The 23,267-nt window shown below is 37.8% G+C and overlaps 2 protein-coding genes across 2 annotated transcripts; both read right to left on the bottom strand.

Moving 5' to 3' along the window:
* Nucleotides 1-845: 845 nt before the first annotated feature.
* On the bottom strand, nt 846-7,487 carry LOC136268593 (leucine-rich repeat serine/threonine-protein kinase 2-like). Its single transcript, XM_066063970.1, has one exon. It carries the CDS (start codon nt 6,174-6,176, stop codon nt 861-863), a length of 5,316 nt encoding a protein of 1,771 aa, XP_065920042.1. The 5' UTR covers nt 6,177-7,487; the 3' UTR covers nt 846-860.
* An 84-nt stretch (nt 7,488-7,571) lies between these two features.
* Nucleotides 7,572-8,944, bottom strand: LOC136268594 (leucine-rich repeat serine/threonine-protein kinase 1-like). The gene has a single exon (XM_066063971.1). The coding sequence runs from the start codon at nt 8,817-8,819 to the stop codon at nt 7,581-7,583; it is 1,239 nt and encodes a 412-aa protein (XP_065920043.1). The 5' UTR covers nt 8,820-8,944; the 3' UTR covers nt 7,572-7,580.
* Nucleotides 8,945-23,267: the final 14,323 nt, after the last annotated feature.

The raw sequence follows: 23,267 nt of genomic DNA, 5'->3' as shown, positions 1-23,267 counted from the left end.
TAAGTCAGAGTACTCCTTATTATATAAAAAGGGTTTGAATTATGTGTACAAATATTCCATTTACATACATGTAGAATTGTTTATGCTAAATAAATTTTAGAAAGTCACACAAGTAGCTGTATACACACAAGCATTTTTGGAAAAATATGTCTCCTTGCAGCATGCAGAACACTGTGAAAAAAGAGGGATATAAGATGGTATTTCCAGTGGCTTATTGAATACAAAAAAGCTTGATATAATCTGTATTATACTAACAATCTCATGTAAGGCTTTAGTTAATGTGTTAAACATACTGAAACCATATATGTGATGGTATAGTGTGGGTATTATATTCGATATAAGCTATTTCAGGTAATGTGGCAAATAAACTGAAACCATATATGTAATAGTATAGTATGCATTATACTAAACTATAACATGAGTATAATACAGGGTTTATATTAAGGCTTATTTGTATTCAATAAGCCACTGGAAATACCATCTTATATCCCACCTTTTTCACAGTGGAAAGTGCATGGGAGGCCTTCTAGATCCCATTTGGATACATATATTATCACTTCATCATGCAATATACCCAATCATGTTTGTGTTGCAGAAAATACTTAATATGGTTATACCATAAATGATAATTTCCACACATATGGAATTTTGCTAACAGTTGGTTGGAATAATTCAAATGAAATCTATACTTCACAAGTTCACATGTCTCCCATATGCACACACCAACAAATTTGTCACAAAATGCATTTAATATTCTATTGTGTCAATGCAAATAAAAGACAAGCATAAAAATATCCACGGCATGCAAAGGAATACATGCATGCATGTATAACTGGTCAATAAAATTCAAGTCCTACATATTAAATGATTTCAGCATGTAAATTTGGTCTATCTGATAGTCTCAAATATTGTTCTAATTGTTCATTATTCTTAACAGTAACAACATCTTCACCGTCCACCTGATAGGTGATCAGCATGTTCCCCATCATCTCTGTCACCATTGTTAGTTTGTTGATTAAACTGTTAATAGTGATTGGTTGTTTACATACTAGTGTCAGCTGTTCACCAGTGGGAAGGTTAACTGATAGTTGCTCTGATAGTGAAGAAACATCATTGTGTATAAGTGCTGTGCTCACAGTAGCATCATCATGTAGGGTATCGACATTATGTTCTTTGACATCTTGTTGATGATCAATTGTACCATTGTCTAATGCATCGTTTTGTGTTGGGACTGTACCAGCTGATGACTTGCAGTATTTCAGTGAATCTGTAAACCCAGTATCTTCCATTGCCATTCGCAGTCTATCATAGTTCAACCATGCTTTACCATCCCTCAGGTAGTGTACTTGACGTACATACTTTGCTGGTAATACTTCCCATAATATAGCAACACCAGCATTGTCTACAGGTTGACTACTTTTGTTCTTATGTGGATATTCAAATAATTCTTTGAAGCTGTCAGCAGGTTGGTACATTTTCCCACCACTCAACATCAAACACTCTTCCTTCCCACAAGGACCAGGGCAGTTGGCGGCAGACAGAAAACGTACATAACTGTGGTAAGGTCTGAAATATGTCAGTACTTCACCTGGAGGGTTCATACCAAACACAATGATGTGTCCACTGGTTAGACCAATCCATACAGTATCAAGACCAGTACACATGGCAGTGATTATTTGATCTCTAGGATCCCCAACATGACACTTCTCCTTGGCTATAACACCCACATCAACATCACACAAGTGTACACGTTGGTGAACACTCCATGATGACATTATCACACCTCCAAGGTGAGCACTCCACACCTCATCTCCATTATCACACAACATCATCTTCCCTACACAAGCATGTTTGTTCTTTGTCCTCTTTTCTACACCCTCTACTTCAAGAGTGTTGGGGTTCCAAAAATAAATTTGATTATAACTGGATACCCACAGGTGAGCCTGAGTCAGTACAACTCCATCAATACAGCGTTCTGCAACATGCTTGTATTGTGCCTTAGATTCAACACTTTGTCCATTCATACATATAGGAGAAGTAAAGCAGTAACCCTCCATTGTCCCCATGCATACTCGTTGGTCAAAACTGGTAATACAAGTTACAGTATGATCTCTTATCTTCATGCTGTCAACTCGGTCCTTAGAGTTCTTGTGTAAGATATTCAGAACACCACCTCGTGTGGTCTCCCAAATTTGGTCGCCACACTGTTTGATGCAGCACACCCGATTTTTGTACACCAACTTTTTTTCAACTTTTAACAGTGAATTGGGGTTAAAGATGCTGATCTCAGTTCCTTCATCTCCATCACAGTAAATCCACACCTCACTAACTGGTTTATCCTGATTTCTATGAAGTGTAGTAACAATGCAACCATTAGAAATGGATTTTTGGCTGTTTACTGGAATAACACTTATGATCAATTGTAAGACAGGGGTACTAAGCCACTCAACAATTTTCTGAATTTTTGGTCGAGTATCAGCACTACCTGTCCAACACAGTTTCATGATACGTGTCATATAGAACAGACCAGTCTCAGCTACTGGAATGTCTTCTAATTGTGGTCTCCATCCATCTTCTATGGCTGCTTTAATTTTAAATGGTGGTACATTGTGGAAAGGATGTCGACGAGCTATCAACTGGTAAAGAAACATGCCAAAAGAAAATATGTCTGCTCTGTGATCATAAACTGCTGAATGCACCTTGGAATGATTGGTATGAGCAACTTCAGGAGCAATGAAACCTTGAGCGTTATAAAGACCTCTAGGGTCAGCATAGGTACTTATGGTTACAACAGTTACCTTACAATTTACCAAATGATCCAGTGACAGTGACCACAATAATACATTACTTGCCCTTAAGTCATGAAAACTGATATTTGAGCTGTGAAGATATTGTAGTGCAGACGCTACTTGAATAGCAATGCGATATATCATAATCCTTGAAAATGCAAATTGTTCACTCAACAGTGGCACCTGCAGCGTCCCTTGAGGAGCATCCTCTAGTACTAGTGATATTGTTGGTTGTATAATAATTGCAACTACATGAACAAGACATGGGTGATACGATTGATGGAATACTTTACCCTCTGATCGTAACTCCTTTAAGTATTTCTCTACCTTGCTTCTCTCTTTTTCACTATAGAGTCTTACAGCCACTGACTGACCCTTGTACTTACCATGGCAAATCTCTCCAAATGCTCCTGTTTCCAGCACACCATGTTGATTCTCCTTGTAAATAGTCTCACTAGCATAAAGGAATAATGGCTCATTAGGTTCAGTAAGTAACAAATCAGGTGCAAGATTTTTAATTTTCTGCACCTTATGGCATGCACCACACTTTGTGGATAGCTTGTGATCAGCAATCAGGAGCAATAATTGATATACTTTAAATTCATATGGAATAGGGGTATCAGCTTTGACACATTCATAACAAGGAACTGTGTGGTCAAGTTCTCCTGCCAGTTCAGGATACCATTCAGAAATCAGTTGTTCTACAAGATCAATTATCTGACCAAATACTCTGCAACCTACATCTGTTGGTGAACACATGATGAAGATACCATTCCTGTCCTGGTCCTTAACAATCTGCTCCAAAGATGCAATAATGATAAATAAATTATTGACATTGTAGAAAATACCTGTACACCAATAAACCAAGTCTTCACAGCTGTTTACAGAAAGGAGATCTTTGTATTCTAGTTGTGGTCTAATAGTTGCTGCTGGATCAGATATTGCTACTGACCCATCATATTCTAGAAATTTTTTGGATGACTGATTGAAAGACTGATTTGAAGTACCTGACACTGGCGCCACATCAGAATGGATGCACTTCACTGTTGCCTTAGGTTCTTCTTCAGTGAAAATGGTTGTCTTGCTTTCCAAATGAACATTTGCTGAAATAGCAAGATTATTTCCCATAACCGATATGGGAACATTCAGGTTGTCCCTTATTTCCTTGATACTGACCATGATACGAGACAAAAGATGACTCCACAAACCTTGAGAAGTTAAGTGATGATTGGTTTGGTCTCTGGAAACAAACTTAATAAACCTCTTATAGCCATCTGTGTTGTCTGATAGTTGCTTCCTTACAATGGCAGGACAATCCTCAGGTAAGATTGATGGTATCAGAATGTTACGGTTATCTTTGTCTATAGGAAATGCAATGCCAAAATTCTTCAGTATAGTTAAAATCGCATGTAGGTATTGGGTAGGAAAATTGAGCAAATTGGGGATATCAATAGCACAAATCATTCCTTGTTTTTTAAAATATGGATTCTGCTGCTTGATAGCTACAACATTAAATATAAGATTGCACAGCCAAGCCGGATCAACAAAGTATAAATCACCAAGCCCACAATCACGATCACCATAATGTAGTAGAACACCACAATCATGTAAAAAGTCAGTAGCTGTGTGTATTTTCTCATCATCCTGAAGGCCAACAAGATTAAGATCCTTCACCATTTTCTTAAACTCATCAACATGCATGATCGGTTCATGTTCCCCATTTCTTACTTTACTACGGAGAGCAATCAGTTTGGCAGCCAGCGTATAGTAACTGGATGGACGCTTGGTGCTAGTCTTTATTGTGTACTTCAAAGCAGCATTGTAGATAAAATCTTTTAGCATAGCTATATTCTCCATCTGACCTTGTAAACCAACCACAGTGATGTAGGTAACTACAAGATGCTTGTATTGTGAAGTTAGCTCTCCTACTTTGTTCGGGAGATCATCAACCTTTCCTGACTGACTATCTTCTTCAGAAATCTTGTCAAAAAAAGTGCCAACAATAATGACACAAGAATGTGGAACTCTTGCTGAGATGATATTGAGCCATGGCTTTAGGCCAGCAATTCCATCATCTCCTTTAGTGATGTTCCACACCAGCAAATACAGAGAACACTTGGTCAGAAAGTACTGGTAAGTAGCATAGCATTCATTTTGATCTGCAAAATCCCAAATGGTAAAGTGAAACATCTTACTGCTGTATGCTGGAGCATATTTCCATTCAATGATGTCTACACTACCTGTGAATTTACTGTCTATTTCTTGGCCCAGCAGCCGTGCTATTATTGTGGACTTTCCTACTCCTTGATTACCAAGGAGCATCAGTTTCATGTGATAATAGCCATTATCATTACTTAATCGACTGTTCAAATAATGAATACAATCAGCTGTTGTAAAACAGTCACTTCTAGGAGGATCATAGAGGTAAAGACCATGCAAGTTGAGATTGAGAAGATTCTTCAGTTGACCTAGCTCAGTTGGGAGAGTAAGTATCTGAGAGTTGTATGCAATGTTAAGTGTGGTAAGACCAATAAAAGAACAAACACAATAAGGAACTGTACAAAACTGATTGTTACTGATATTCAGATTAACCAAGTTAGGAGCTACCACAAAATCAGGCAAGTTCCTTAAGTAGTTGTAAGACAAGTCAAGTACACGCAAAGAAGCAGACCATTCTGGAACATCAGGAACCTCTACAATATGATTGTGTGACAAGTTTAACTCATTTAAAATAGGTAGTTGTAATATACAGTGGGGAATATTGCATAGCTTGTTTGACTGCAAATCAAGCATTGTGCATTGCCTTAAACAAGTACCCATCTCTAGTGGCAGTGTGATCAACTCATTGTGAGCTAAACTTAGCATCGTGACCCAGTGGATGTACTGCAACCATATCATTTCCAACTGTGTCAAAAGCAGGTCTGACCACACCACATTTCCACTTTTTTTGTCAACATTTGTTCTTAGCAGAAGTTCCTCTGTCACTGCTGATGCACCACATAATCGTGATATTTTAATGGGCCACACTGTTGTAACAGTGTGGTTACATACAACATGTTGAAGTTTAGTAATATTATCTTCTTCTGTTAAAAGTATTTTAGAATTTAATCCTTGTACATCCTCACCATACAGTTTCAGGACCAAGATCCTATCATTTTCCATGGCTGCCTTGATAAGGAGAAGAGTTGCAGTTACTACATCATTCTTCAGCCTGCGACTCTCCTCCAGAGCTATATCAATATTTGCTGCTTCACGAAGGATAAACTTTCCAACATCACTAACATTACCACACTCCATAGCAGCTATCAGAGCATAGCCCGTATTTATTACTTCCTCATTCTTAACAGAACAGTGTTTCATTGACTCTGTAAAGCCAGTATCTATCATAGTTCAACCATGCTTCACCATCCCTCAGGTAGTGTACTTGACGTACATACTTGGCTGGTAATACTTCCCATAAAATAGCAACCCCAGCAGTATCTACAGGTTGACCACTTTTGTCCTTACGTGGATAATCCGGTAATTCCTTGAAGCTATCATTAGGCTGGTACATTTTCCCACCACTCAACATCATACACTCTTCCTTCCCACAAGGACCAGGGTGGTTGGCAGCAGACAGAAAACGTACATAACTGTGGTAAGGTCTGAAATATGTCAGTACTTCACCTGGAGGGTTCATACCAAACACAATGATGTGTCCACTGGCTAGACCAATCCATATGGTATCAAGACCAGTACACACGGCAGTGATTATTTGATCTCTAGAATCACCAACATGACACTTCTCCTCAGCTATAACACCCACATCAACATCACACAAGTGTACACATTGGTGAACACTCCATGATGACATTATCACACCTCCAATGTGAGCACTCCACACCTGATCCTCATTATCACAAAGCATCATCTTCCCTACACAAGCATGTTTGTTCTTTGTCCTCTTTTCCACACCCTCTACTTCAAGAGTGTTGGGGTTCAAGAAATAAATTTGATTACAGCTGGATACCCAGAGGTGAGTTTGAGTAATGACTAAACCATCAACACAGTACTCTGAAACATACCTGTATGCTGGCTTAATATCACTCCTAATGGATTGTACATCCATGGGAAAAGCAAAGCAGTAACCCTCCATTGTACCCATGTAGACTAGTCGGTCAGAATTGGTAATACAACTTACAACATTCTCGATATTGTGGACTAATAAATCCTTTGTGTACTTGTTGAAGATATCCAACACTCCATATCCCAAACCAGCTTGTGAGGCCACCCAAATGTGGTTGCCACATTCCTTCATACATAGTACCTGCACTTCTCCTAAAAACTGTTTACCAACTTTCTCCACTGTGTTGGAGCTAAAAACATTCAGTTCAGTTCCTTCACCTCCATTACAACAAATCCAAAGTTCACTAGAAGGAGGAATTGATCCAATTTCATCACTAAGAATTGGATTTATAATGCAGCCATTGCAAACAGAATACTTACTACTAACAGGTATTACACTCATGATTAGCTGCAATGCAGGGGCACTAAGCCACTCAACAATTTCCAGGGTTTTTGGTCGATCATCAGCACTACCTGCCCAACACAGTTTCATGATACGTGTCATATAGAACAGACCAGTCTCAGCTACTGGTATGTCTTCTAATTGTGGTCTCTGTCCCTCTTCTATAGCTGCTTCAATTATAAATGGTTGTAAATTGTGGAAAGGATGTCGGCGAGCTATCAACTGGTAAAGAAAGCACCCAAATGAAAATATGTCTATTCTATGATCATAAACTGAACGCTCCCTTAAACGATTGACATAAGCAACTTCAGGAGTAATGAAACCTTTGCTACCAAGAAAACCTCGTGATCCACCAGGGTCAATATAAGCAGATATTTGAAGTTAATTATTTTACAATTTAACAAGTGGTCTGGTGATAATGACCACAACAATACATTATCTGCCTTTAGGTCACGGAAAATGATGTTGATGCTGTGAAGGTAATGTAGTGCAGATGCTACTTGAATAGCAATACGATACATAACAATTCTTGAAAATGTTCTTTGTTCTTTTAGCAATGAAGCCTGTAGTGTCCCTTGAGAAGCCTCCACAAGTACTAGTGACATTGTAGGGTATACAGTTACTCCAACCATATGAACCACACATGGGTGGTGTAATTGTTGCAATATTATACTTTCTGATCGTAATTCTTTAAATGCTTCCTTCAACTGGTTTTCAATATACAGTTTTACAGCCACTGACTGATCTTTGTACTTGCCACAATAAACCTCTTCAAATCTTCCAGTTCCTAATAAAGTTTCTTTTTCCTTCCTGTAAATAAGTTTATTACAATCAAGCAAAAATACTGGGTCAAAGTCAGCCAAAAACAGATCAGGTGCAAGATCAATTAGTTGTACTTTATGATAAAAACCACACTCTGTGTGATCAGAACTCGGAGGTAATAACTGATCTACTTCAAATTCATATGCTGGACTCCAACCTTCTCTAATACACTTATGACAAGGAATCTTGTGATCGAGTTCCAGTCCAGGGTACCATTCAGAAATCAGTTGTTCCACAAGATCAATTAATTGACCAAACACTTTGCGACCTTCAGTTGTTGGTGAACACATAATGATAATACCATTCTTGTTCTTATGTTCACCACTACCTACAAATGATTCAACTATGAAGAATAATCCATTATAATTGTAGAAGATTCCTGTAAGCCAATATACCAAAATTCCATTACCCTTGATGAAAAACTGTTGCTTGGGAACTTCTACTAATGAGTTTCTATCTTTTATTGGAATGCTTGACAAACTTACATCTTCAAAAGGCACTTGTTCACTTAGTATATCACTGACTTCTTTGATATTGTTCATTATACGAGACAGTAAACGACTCCACAGACCTGGAGGAGTTGGACGATGATATGATTGGCTTCCAGAAACTGTAGGGTTAAACAAAATGAAACGCTTATAACAATCTTTGTCATCTAAAATTTGCTGGCTTACAATGGCAGGACGAGCCTCAGGCAACATTGAAGGGATCAGAAGCTTTCTGCTATCTTTGTCTAAAGGCAAGGCAATATCATACTTGCTAAGCAGGGTAAGATACTGTTGAAAATATCTGGTAGGAAAGTGCTTATCTTTTCATAACAGAAGTATGATTTTACTCCTCAAAATTCCTTGCCTGACATGCAGGTTCCTTTGATTGAATGTTACAACGGTACACATTAGATCGCACAGCCATCTAGGATCAACAAAGTACAAATCATCAAGGTTATTCTTACGGTAATCATAGTGTAGTAGAACACCAACTTCATGTAAAAAATGAGTGGCAGTGCGCAGCTCCTCATTGTCCTGGATGTCTACAAGATTAAGATCCCTTACCATCTTCTTAAACTCTACAGCGTTCATGATTGGTTCATGCTCTCCATCTTTCACCTTGCGGTTGATATTTACCAGCTTTTCAACCAGCGCATGATAACTGGATGGAATTTTAGCACCCATCACATACTGATTCTTTATCTTGTACTCTGAAGCAGCATTGTAAATGTAATCCTTTAACTTTTGCACATTCTCCATTTTACCTTGTAATCCAACTACAGTGATGTTGGTGACAACAAGACGTCGGTACTGTACAGTGAGCTCCAGAACTTTCAACAAAAGATCATCGATTTTTCTTGACTGGCGGTCGTCTTCAGAAACCTTGTCAAGGAAAGTACCTACAACAATCACACAAGAATCAGGAGCCCGCACAGAAATGTTGTTAAGCCATGGTTCTAGTTCAGCAATTCCAGCATCTCCTTTAGTGACATTCCATACCAGCAGGTACAGAGATCGTTTAGACAAGAAACAATGGTAAGTAGCATAGTATATTTCTTGGCCTGCAAAATCCCAAATATCAAAATGAAAAGTCTTCCTATTGTATGATGGAGAATATTTCCATTCACTAATATTAAGAACTACTGGTACTACATTGTCATGCTGTTTGCCCAACAGTCGAGCTACAATTGTTGACTTTCCTGAACCATGCTTACCGAGTACCATCAACCTCATGTGAAAAAACTCACGACCATTCCGCAATCGATTGTTTAGATAACGAACACAATCAGCTGTAGTGACACGAGCACTTCTTGGAGGATACTTCAGATTGTTAAGACCATCCAAATTGATATTTAGCAGATTCTTTAGTCGACCTAGTTGATTTGAGAGTGTACGTATTTTTGAGTTGTATGCAATGTTGAGTTTAGTAAGACCAATAAATGAACACACACAATGAGGAACAGTGTGAAACTGATTGTTACTGATGTTCAGATTCATCAAAGTGGGAGCCACTGCAGAGTTAGGCAAGCTACTCAAATGGTTATAAGACAAGTCAAGTACAGCCAAAGAGGCAGACCATTCTGGGACATCAGGAATCTCAATAATGTCATTGTGTGACAAATTTAACTCACCGATGCTAGGTAGCTCTAACAAGCAGTGAGGAATTTCACATATGTTGTTCCACTGCAAATCAAGCTTGGTGCATTGTTTCAGGTAACTGCCCATCTCTGATGGGAGAGAAGTAAATTCATTACGAGCTAACCTTAGCTTCTTCACCCAGTGGATTTTTTGTAACCATACAACCTCCAACTGTGTCAGTTGTAGATCCCACCACAACACAGTGCCAGTCTCCTTGTCAACATCTGTTCTTAGCAGAAGCTCTTCTCTCACTGCAGGTGCACTGCATCGTTGTGATATTTCAATGAGTTCTACTGTTTTAATAGTGTGATTACATACAACACGCTGAAATTCAACAAGGTCATCTTCTTCTGTTAGTGGAATCTTAGTATCTAATCCTTGAATATTTTCACCATAAAGTTTTAAGACAAGGATCCTGTCATTCTCCATGGCTGCCTTGACAATGAGAAGAGTTGCAGTTACCACATGTTTCTTCAACCTGTGACTCTCCTCAAGCGCTTCATCAATATTTGATGCTCCACAAAGAATCAATTTTCCAACACTACTATGATTACCAGTCTCCACAGCAGCTATCAGAGCATGGTTCATGCAATTATTTTCCAACTGGTTGAGCGGTGTCTTCAGTAGCTCATCAATATTAAGGCCATTAGCTCGCACTTTTTTGATCACATCTGTAATGTAAAAACGGCATCCATTGCTACACTGCACATAAAAGCATAAATTTAATCTTAAATGGCACTGGCATCATCATTTGAAATAACATTATTATCAAAAATAATTCTAAGGCTATCAAGACATACAGTGGGACAATGTGTGGTCTGGATATCCAGCATGCCACACTAGTGTGTTGTTAACAGGGGAAAATGCATAATTCATGGTCATAATGCTTACCAAATTTGAGTGCTATCATTCCAGGAATTCTTAGATATACATAACCGCTTAAATTTGCCCTAACTTAACTTCTTTTGTCTTTTTCCTATTCACAATTTGCTTTCAGTCTTGTACAGTCTGCACCTCATTTAGGTTCACAATCTGTGAAATAATATTATTTAACTATGAATTTCCTTCTATATATTATCTGGTAATTAGTGTGGCAAAGTTCATCTTCTTTTTATGCAAAAGGATGGGTGTGTCAGTCTACATCTTATGGTTTGTGCATGTAAAAAAGCATTAAAGTGAATATCTGCATCAAATTGGTGGAAATCCAATGAAGATTCACAGAGTTATGACCTAAAATAAGATCAGATTTCTGTGATGTCTACAGGATAAACCGCTTTGAGAAATCAGTTGAAAATTGGTCTGTAGTTAGATTAACCACCATAGGAATGCCTTTTGGTGGTTTGAATAAATTAAAATTAAGACCACCACAAAACCAACAGTGTGTAGCAATCATGTAATTAAGTTTTGTTAATTAGTTGCCATGCCTACTAGGCAAGCTACTTATAGGAATTTGGTGTATAGGGGATTGATCTTCATAGAATAACATTTCAGTACAAATACCACTGAGTTATACTGCAAAAACCAACTGCATGTAACAAATGCTTGATTGAGATACTCTAACAGTACAGTCACCTATTAGAACATTCAGTAAGTAACAAGTCACCCTGTAAAGAGCTCAGCTACAAACAAGTCACCCTATAAAGAGTGTAACTATGTTCTGTACCACATGCATATATTGTACTGTACGCGTACGGTACATACTATACGCGTACAGTATATGCCATACGCATACAGTGAAATATCGGTGCCATACGCATATCATATGGTATATACCATACGCGTATGGTTGAACCGTATGCGTATAATAACTACATGTGTTCCACAATCCACATATGTATTGACTGTGCATGTAGACTTTTAAAGGTTTGCCTTCAGTAGGCCTTACAGACTAGTCAGATCGTGCATAAATTGTGAAGACTACGCTGTGCACCTTGCTGCAGCCAGCTGCTGCTGTATAGCAATTGATTTCATCATTATTAACTGTTATTGTTGTTGTGGTTGTTATTGTAATTAGCTACATTTACTCATGTAGTTAATCATTACATGCAGTTTCAAGTCTATCATAATAAAAGAGAATGATGAAGCAACCAGAAACTGAATGCACACAGTAAACTGAATGCTACTGTGTTGCAAAATCGACAATTCTGAGGGAGCAAATATAAATAAATAATAAAGGCAAGTACATGCAACTACAGCTATGGGGAAAATGGAAAGTCATCACCCAAACCTTGCAGAGCCCAATATCCAGTGCAAAATCATCCTGGCATCAGTTTGCCCACAATCAATAATCACCTCCCTCCCACACATTAGTTTTTATTTCATTGGTTGATGGGAATCAAGCAATATAATAATGATGGCATAACTAACGATCAGTCAGTGGATTTGCACTTGGTTCATACTCATGTACACAACAAATTTGTTTACTATAAATGGGTGTGGCTTCATGCATACTTATGAGTGTTCAGCCGAGACCAAAACTATTATCATTATTAATGGGCAAAAATGCTTGGCAGCACCAAACTGACAAGCTAGGCAAGGTCTTTGAGAGTGCCCATGTGTAGTAGACAATAACCATAATATCAGAATTCCTGATAAGTAGACGTGACTTACAGAAGTTGGTTTTCTGCGGGACTAAAATTAATAATATTTGGTTCATGCATTCACTATGCGAGTCACGCTGCGTTTATGATTTGTAACTAAATCAAACATTAATTAATTGGAAGGCATAGCTCTGCAGACAGCAGAGGACATGGATTCATGCATGTCTATACAGACTGCAATACACCTATAGATGATGGATGGGTGTGGCTAAACTTACGGATAGTAGCACATAGTCTCTATAAGTGGGTGTGGCTCACAAAGAGACTAGACCTCAAGCTAGACTACTGGTGTACCTTCAACACACTATAAATAGTGCAACCCACGTAATAATCACGTACATGTTACATACTGTTGTAATTTCTGTGTGTTGAAAAACATTAAAATAAATAAATAGACTATGTAACACATTTAATGTTTCGTAACACATATGCATAGCAGTAGTAAGCCACCAAGTCCTACGTATACTGTAGTTAATATTGGCTAATGGAATTGAACAAAAGTATAACTACTAATCTATTAACCAATTAAGAGCTGCTGCAGCTTTGATTTCATTACTGTTTTTAATCCCAGCCGCAGTGTAATCATGCACTAGTCCTTAATGCTAGACAAACCAGACCCCTTTTCAGGTGCCTAAAAAGGGTCGATGGAGCCAGACTAAGAAGTAGGCGTGTGGCTGTAGCAGCAATGTAGCATTATATACGCATTAATAGATTTCCAGATTGTCAAACTAATTGTTTCGTGTCACCGACACATGACCCGATCCGATCCAGATATGATCTCAGATCATACCATGTTTTGTGTGTTTTGTGTTTTTTTTCGTTTGGTGATCATTTTTTGCCTAAGTTTTATTGTCAGTTTAATAGTGAGCCCAGCTTATTGAACCAACTTTTGGGTCAGTATCCACTGCCAATTTTATATTATACCTATACAGTATGGATTTCCATACCGTACGCGTACAGTATGTACCATACGCATACGTATATACCATGCAGGTATATATTATAGTATGTACCGTATGCGTACAGTACGATATATGCCTGAGGTACAGAACAACTACAAATCAAAGCACACCAGAGAGTTCAGCTTAAAAAGTCACCCAGTAAAGAGTTCAGATACAAAAATGAAGAGTTCAGCTATGCTACAAGTAACCTTGTAGAGAAATAAGCTACAATCAAATCACCATGTAGTGAGACACTATAACAAGTCCCCCTGTAGATATATCAGCCACAATCAAGTCACCATGTGGAGAGTTCAGTCACAAACAAGACACCAAGTAAAGTAAAGAGTTCAGCTACATTCTACAAAGTGGCAAAACAATTTCAACATAAAAAACTGTTTAGAAATACACACATAGTCAAATTCACATCTTTGTCTTCTTACTGTAGTAATGAAAAAGACAAGTAAAAGGAAGCTTTAAAGTTGGCCAGAGGTTGTATAGTTTAGAAGCGATATATAAACCACAACAACTAAGCTGTGAAAAAATTGTGTGGCTCCAAAATCTAGGGTGAAAAAGCAATGTGAAATCAAAGGTGGAAGCAATGATGCTAAACTAACTAGCTAATCATACACCTGTACATGTATAGATGTCTTTAGAAGAATACAGGACACTGTTATAATTATATATATATATATATATATATATATATATATATATATATATATATGTATGTATGTATGTATATATATATATGTACCACTTTCACACCTCAGATCAAAGGAAAGCCAGTGCATATATATCACATATCGCACTGACTCAAAATGTTAACGAGATATACGTACTGCTACGTTAACGAGATATACGCAGTGCGATATACGCACGAGACATTGCATACCTAATAGGTGTGCACACTATATCCAGAAATCATCAGATTTCTTTGATGTTTTACTGTTATCCTCTTCTCTTATATAGGGAATCAAGCAAGCTGTGATTGTGGGATTGAATTCTGCCAAACAACCTGTGATTGTGGGATTCAATTTTAATACATTAGCAGTAGTTTGTTTTTTACTTTTGTAAATATAGCAATTAAAGTAACATAATTAACACTAGTCTCTTAAAATTGCTATATTAGCAATAATAAAATCAAACTACTGTTTGATGTATTAAACTTGAATCCCACAATCACAGTTTGTTTGGCAAAATTTAATCCCACAATCACAGCTTACTTGGTTCCCTATATAAGAGAAGGGTATAGCAACTAAAGATTTTGTCAATTTGGTGAGTCTACATGCTAAAGTAGAACATATTAGTTATACCATGGGCACTCGTACTTTGCCTGTATATACGCACTCGCCATCAGGCCTGCGGCCCTCGGGCTTGTGCGTAAAGATCAGGCAAAGCACTCTTGCCCATGGTATAACTATTACATATATATATGTACCACTTTCACACCTCAGATCAAAGGAAAGCCAGTGCATATATATCACATATTGCACTGACTCAAAATGTTAACGAGATATACACAGTGCATATAACTCGTTAAAGTAGTGCATATATCTCGTTAAAGCAGTGCATATATCTCGTTAAAGCAGTGCGTATATCTCGTTACACACTGCCTTAACAAAATATATGCACTGCGTATATCTCGTTAATTTGAGACATTGCATACCTAATAGGTGTGCACACTATATCCAGAAATCATCAGATTTCTTTGATGTTTTACTGTTATCCTCTTCTCTTATATAGGAAATCAAGCAAGCTGTGATTGTGGGATTGAATTCTGCCAAACAACCTGTGATTGTGGGATTCAATTTTAATACATTAGCAGTAGTTTGTTTTTTACTTTTGTAAATGTAGCAATAAGAGTAATATAATTAACACTAGTCTCTTAAAATTGCTATATTAGCAATAATAAAATCAAACTACTGTTTGATGTATTAAAATTGAACCCACAATCACAGTTTGTTTGGCAAAATTCAATCCCACAATCACAACTTACTTGGTTCCCTAAGGGTATAGTGACTAAAGATTTTGCCAATTAGGTGAGTCTATATGCTAAAGTAGAACATATTAGTTATACCATGGGCACTCGTGCTTTGCCTGTATAAATGCACTCGCTCTCGGGCCTGCGGCCCTCGGGCTTGTGCGTATATATCAGGCAAAGCACTCTTGCCCATGGTATAACTATTACATGTATATATATATATGTATGTATTAGATAAAGCACTTCTGTGAGTGCTATACGGGAAATATAGCACGAAAAGAGTGAGCGAGAGACAAATATAGCACAAGGCAAAGCCCAGTGCTATATTCTGTCTCGAGACCACTCTTTGAGTGCTATATTTCCCGTATAGTATGAGCAAAGGCAGTGCTTTATCTGGCATAGAGAACTGTCAACTTGAAGTACACACAAGACACACGAAACAATTAGAAACTCACAGAGTAGTGTTATCATTGGTACAATAGGCATTGCACCTGTGTTTCGCCTGTGTTGCACTGTGCTTCCCCTTCATTAGTCATTTTGTGGGTCTAGTCCATCTTCTCAACAACTAAAAGTTTTCGATTGTGGTACTTTAATAAGCATATATCCGTGATATTCCTAGGACTCATTCATTTATGCGAACAAAATGTAGTAAGAATGTTCACTGCTGCTGACCACAAGCAAATATCATCGAAATCTTCAAGTGTGTCTATAAATTAAATCCAGTGGTTGTGCTCTTACTGGTTGGGTTGACTGGTCAACCAGTGCAATCAGACTGTCAGCCTACACTGGCTTGGTTGATTGGTTGCACTAGCCAGAATGAGTGAATACTCACTCAAAGTAGACTATCAACCTGCAAAATAGACCTGGCAGTTCTATAACTACCTGATATAGAACTGTGGTCTATTAAACTACCCAATATAGAACACCTGTGCTTGTATGGGAAATATGGAACACTTTTTTGCTTTGATCCTCCCACACAAAGCTCTTTATATATATATATGTACCACTCTGCGTGGGCAGTTCAAAGGCACCGCCAGTGCCATAATTTGTATATTGCACTGCTGCAGACCGCAGCGAGTGCATTATAACTTATAACGCACTGGTTGCGGTTTTGTAGACCACAACGAGTGCATTATAAGTTATAATGCACCGACCGCAGTGCAATATACAGATATTGCACTGGCTGCGGTTTTGCATGTGCAGCATAGCACAAGTGCCGGTGGCGAAGACCACTACGACACCTCACCTAATAGGTGGAAAGACACTTCACAGATCACTCGAATTCTTTTATAGCCTGACATGTAAAGGTCGATTGTGGGCCATAACGTCACCAATACGTATAATGTTTACAAGCAGCCAATGGCGATCGAAAAAGCCAACACGGGTGGCCACAACTCTAGTCTACATATATAAACATACTTATACACCTTACTAGTCTGGTGCCATCTTAGCCCAGATTAAACTGTAGTCCACTTCGACAATGACTCAATAAAACAAATATATTCTAAATAATACTAACCTTTATGTTCGATTGTGGGAACCAGTTTTGTCATGCCACCAGATTCGAGTTTAGCCAGTGTAAATAGTAAGAATTAGACTAGTATCGTTTAGTAGTTAGGTTTTGTTTACTTAAACCGTATATTTAGCTGCTTTTTTCGCTCGAGAGAATCACTATGGTGATTAGTCTGGTGCTTAGTCTATATGGCACGCTGGCATGCTGAGCACTACATGATGAGAGTCGAACAGCAAATGCAGGTTAGTGATATAACCCATAGCGTACTAGCTTTCAATATCTCAGGCGGCTGCAGTACTGCAGGGGGAACGTCTTCGCAACGTCTGGCTTGGTTACCCACAATCGATGTTAGAAACCTGGCCTTTATAAGTGTTACAGCTGTCCTGTGAGACTCTCCCCACCTATTAGGTGAGTGGTACATAACAGTTATACAACGTGCACTCGTGCTCTGCCTGTATAAACGCACTTGCCCTCGGGCCTAACGGCCCTCAGGCTCGTGCGTTTATATCAGGCAGAGCACTCGTGGCCGTTGTATAACTATATAATACGTATATACCACACTTGTGGTTGAGATCAAAAGTGCCGCGCTGTGGTATATAACTGATATACCACGGCAAACTGCAGTATATAAGTGATATACCAGGCTTTGTGGCTACGCTTACCATATATGGTATAACTTCACACATTCTGCAAAATCCTTATCTAAACGGTAAACAAGTCTCTAATAACAAGCACCTAAATCAACCAAAAATTATTAACCTGAGCAATTTTTGATGAACTCTTGTCTCTTCACTAACTCTTGTTTCCTTCACTAACTCCTGTCTCATTCAATAATTGCGAGTAGATGGGCGTGGCACCACTAAAGAGTCTAAAACGTCTGATCCATCAAGGATTTCAAGTCTCTAATACTGACAAGCACCTAAAATCATTCATCTGAGTAAGGAGGATTTTCGATGAACTCTTGTTTCCTTCACTAACTCTTGTCCCCTTCACTAATCGCAAGTAGATGGGCATGGCACTGCTAAAGAATCTAAAACGTCTGATCCATCAAGGATGTCTACTTATTTTGATCTTCAACAGGTGCTGTTTTACTATAACTTGCTATCTATAATCGTTTCATCTACTGGGGTGTAGAATATAACAGTTATAACATGATTACTTTGGATATGACAAAATATACACAGTCGCGCCCTGCAGGCGCTCGTGCATATATTTTTGTCATATCCCTCGTAAGCATGTTATCATACAGTACGATAGTGACCGTATAGTAGGGACCACAAACAAGTAGGTGTGGCCCACGAAATAATATCACCCAAAAACCAGCCTCAATTTTCCCTGACGATGATGAGGCAGTATTGGTGAGGTAAAACTAAGCCCAAACAAGCGTTTAGATCAACCCGAAACACTTTCAACAAGTTGCTACGGAATTTAAAAAAAAATTATTCAACGGAATTTTCTACTGACTGAGTAACTGACTGACTGATGCCTTCAGACAAGTGTAACTCGATAATGGTTAAGGCTACAAGTTTGATTTTTTCACTGTTCGACGTCGCTTTGGCCTGACAGGTGCCTTTTGGCATACTGCAGTACGTACAATGCATTCTTCATGGATTTACCAGTGTCCTCCTTTGTGTCCCATTCATCTTTGCTGACAGGGAAAGGTGTCGATTTGGCGCAAGCACACGATGACTTCCCTTCAAAACGGAAATCGTCCGTATTTTTCATCGTGGCTATTTTGATTGCAGAGGTGCTTTTCAAATAGTTCTTGATTCGTACTGCCGTGTAACGGGTTGAACATAGCCTACAACGAAGCACAATGGATACTTCACTTTTCAGAATATGATTTGTCATACGGCACGATTTCTTTCTTTTGGTATGCGTGGATTGTAGAGGTGCTTTTCAAATAGCTCTTGATTCAAAATGCTGTGTAACGGGTTGAACATAGCTGACAACGAAGTGTAATGGATACTTAACTTTTCAGATGATAATTGATATAGCTGGGGGGCGCGGTGCCTTTTCAGATGCAGTATGCGTTGGTTCACCAGTCATAATAAAATTATTTACAAAAAAACAAGTACACAAAAAATTTTGGAATTTCCAACTAGAGTAAGGATCATACATAGCACATCGATAAAAAGTACTGAAACAAGTTGGAGCAGTCCATGATATTAAATCATTTTAAAACAATAAGAAGTACTATATTCCTACTGTGCTCAAGATACCACAACAGAAATGCACAGTAGGGATATAACACCTCTTACTGTTTTACAGTGATTTAATATCATGGACTACTCCAACTTGTTTCAGTACTTTATATCGATGTGCTATGGTCCCTACTCTAGTTGAAAATTCCAAATTTTTTCATGTACTTGTAACTATAAAAATATATATACATATGTGTGTGTGTGTGTGTGTGTGTGTGTGTGTGTGTGTGTGTGTGTGTGTGTGTGTGTGTGTGTGTGTGTGTGTGTGTGTGTGTGTGTGTGTGTGTGTGTGCTTTGATACTCTGGATGTATGAATAATTTTAAGTAATGGTTGTTAGAGGTTAAAATGTTTTGTTAGTATAGTTAATATTGTAAACAATAAACCAAACAGCCAAGATGTGAAAAAAGGGTGCATCCCCAGGGTGAAAAGTGTAAAATCAAAGGTGAGTGATGTAATGCTAATAATGATGAGTGTGATCATAGTCTGTTGGGTAGGCAGGCTGTCAATTAGTAGAAACTTCAGTTAAAAAATTTCATAGAAACTTGAAGGGTTTGGGGCTACTCTGAAGACATTCTTGGGCTTGGTAATGATAGACAGGCTTAATCAAGGCTTACTTTTATCAATGTTTCTTCTTATGTACACACAAAATGATATATAAGACAGAAATTACAATTGTATTGGTTTATATTGGTTTGTTTGACCATGTTATTGTTTTTGTAATACTCCAACAGAGTGTACATTTTGAGTACTTCTAATATAGCAAACACACAAAAATGACACAATGTACTACTGGTAGCAGTGGTTTAGTGGTTAACGGTTTGAGTGTTTGTGTACTTTTTCATTTCTCAGTATGACTTGTCCATTAGAGCATTTCAACTTTAAACTAGTTTGGTTTTTTCCTTGTAGCTTTGTAGCTATCAAACACAAAAAGGTTATGATGGTTAACCTATTAGGGACCCTCATTATTTTACCTATTATGCTATGCTGCACTGCTCAAAAATTTACCTATTATGCTTAAATTAATGTTCAACATCTACCTATTATGCTCAAATATTTACACCTCAGTTCCCATGTTTTTCTAATAATTTATGGGAAAACAGTAAGTAGTTGAAGCACAGACTATAAATCCTTGCTTGTCAAAAATGCATACTATAGAATAGATCGATATACTCTAATACAACAGTCAGCTACGTGATAATTTTATTAGAGTTACTGACTGTTCTATTAGAGTATATCGATCTTTTTAGGTGATATGTATTTTGATAAGCAAGAATTTATAGTATTGCACAAGTTTTCTGCCTATTATGCTAGCATTATGCTCAATGCTTTCAGGCACCTGTTATGCTCATTATCTTGTCAGCATAATCGGTGGGTCCCTATATCCTATGTATTAAGGCACATGATAGTGTTGTGGAAGCCAGCGCACCACAACGTGGGTATATTGACAGGAAGAAAGGAAACAGCATTTTCACGCCATGACTCCTTCTCCAAAGCATACCATTTTTGCATTATAGCTGTCCGCCAAGTAAGGTAAACCACACAGAAAATTTGATTAAATTTGCACCAGCCACTTGTAAGATGTGGACTTTCAAATTTTCAATTTTTTTTCTTTGCTTATTTTTCTTAAGCTACAGGAAATCTACGGGGGCTTTGAATTCTTTTTGTATACTTTGCAAAAATCATCATAAAATGCAAACGCATGACTCAATTGCTGCAAACTTCAGCAAAAATGAAGAATGTATAAAGGTGAGTTATTAAGTTTGTTATGAATCTGATAATAAAAATATCCTGAACAGCTGAGACCTGGAACCCTCTCTACATTCAACGTATAAACTTAAAAAAACATTTGTATAGCTTGCCAGCCAACACATTGCTTTTCTGTAAGCACTATATCCCACAGGCCTTAAAGCCAGACTCCAGACTCTAGTATATATCAAATACGTAGCTTTAACATGATGTACCAGTGTTGAAATAATTATTAGTCAGAAAATGAGTTAATGATTGACTGCCAAGTTCAATGAAAGCAGTTCAATTATGTACTCACCACCTTAAAGAAAGCATCTTAACATCTTACCTTTACTCATCATCAGTTTTTTAAATGCATTGCCCCTTAACTTTGTTGTCAGAAAAGCAGTTTTCCCCTGATTATTAACAATGGAATCATCTGCACCATATGCTAACAACAGTAGCACACAATCATTATGACCTCCAGACACTGTCAGATGTAGTGGAGTAGAGTTACTGACAGTAAGACAGTTGACATCAGCACCATGATGAAGTAGTAACTCTATCACTTTCAAGTGACCACTATTAGCTGCTTCATGTAGTGGTGTATATCCAAACACTCCTTGATGACGAGCCAGCTGTGAAGAAAGGTCTTCACCACAAGTCTTAATACAGTGACTGATCTGTTCATGATTCCCTTCCCTACAGCATGTATGGAGATAATCATTCTCTCCACCATGTGCCATTTCTCCTGTAATGATATTACAGCCAATATAATATCCTTTAAATTGCCGTAAATTAATTGAATTAACAGTTTATCCTAGCTTTCAATGCTGCTGTTATCACATTTACTCCCTCCTGGCCCTAAACTAATTAGCCAGTTGAATACTAAAAACATGCATGGCATGTTAGGTTTTTTAACACTGGCTAAAGTGTGTTTTGTACTGCATGGGTTAGATAAAACTTCAGATTAGCAGCTATAATAAGAGAATACAATACTATCAAGGTCTTATCAATTTCACTGTAAGAAGTGATTAGAATTTTACAAATACACATAGTTCATAATTTTAGCACCACAGTATAGAATTTTGTTTATCATGAGTTATTATAGAAAACAATTGTTAATAGAACCATAGGCACAGCCAGGGGCGGCGGAAAAGATAGCTGTCATTGAACAATTGTGTTGTATAGCTAACTATACAAATGTGCTTAGCTACCTGCAATTCCAGTGAATTAACTGGATTCTATATGAATCAAGATCGATATACCCTAATAGAGCAGTCACCCTAATACAACAGTCAAACTAATATTAACAGTTGCCCCAGAATCAATCTCTCCCAGAATCAGCCTCAGAGGGCCTAATTTTTTTTTAAATTTCCTGGGGGCATGCCCCAAGACCCCCTAGATTGACATGCTTTGCACACTAAGACATGTCATCCCCTAGCTATACCCCAACCCCCCCAACACCCCTAGGCATAGCAACAGGGAGAGGGAGCTAAAAAGCTCTCTACTTAATTTTTTTTAAATATTGAGATACTCTAATAGAGCAGTTAACTAGTCAAATAAAGCAGTCATGCATGTACTCAAATAAATTATTCAGATGCATTATCTAGTCATAATTGTAATGATTGTAAATCAGTCATTAATTATTTGCAACTCAAATATTTATGATGCAATAAGGCATTTCAGGTTATCATTCAGCATTACAGTGATCACAGTTATTAGCCAGTACCTTGAATTACAGCAAATTCTGTAATAATAGAATGGTGAATTGTAAGTTCTGATTGTTTCGTGCATGACATTCAAACTGATTTTTTTCAAAATTCTGTCATAGCGTAAGTTGCCAATTATCAGCAGGTACCAATTATCGGCAGGTACCAATTATTGGCACTTGTAAACTATAGAGGCTACAGGGTATATGGAGGCTACCAAGTTCCACAATCAGCTGTTATATCCTCTAAAACATTTCTTCGAATCGTTTTCATTCGGTGACGAGGGGTCAGCAACCAATTGCAACCAATTAGCACCAAAAATCGCCTATGAGATTTCAGATATTAG

Source organism: Dysidea avara, chromosome 10 (genome assembly GCF_963678975.1).
Source record: "Dysidea avara chromosome 10, odDysAvar1.4, whole genome shotgun sequence".
NCBI classification, from domain to species: domain Eukaryota; kingdom Metazoa; phylum Porifera; class Demospongiae; order Dictyoceratida; family Dysideidae; genus Dysidea; species Dysidea avara.
This window is presented reverse-complemented; position numbering and strand designations above follow the sequence as displayed.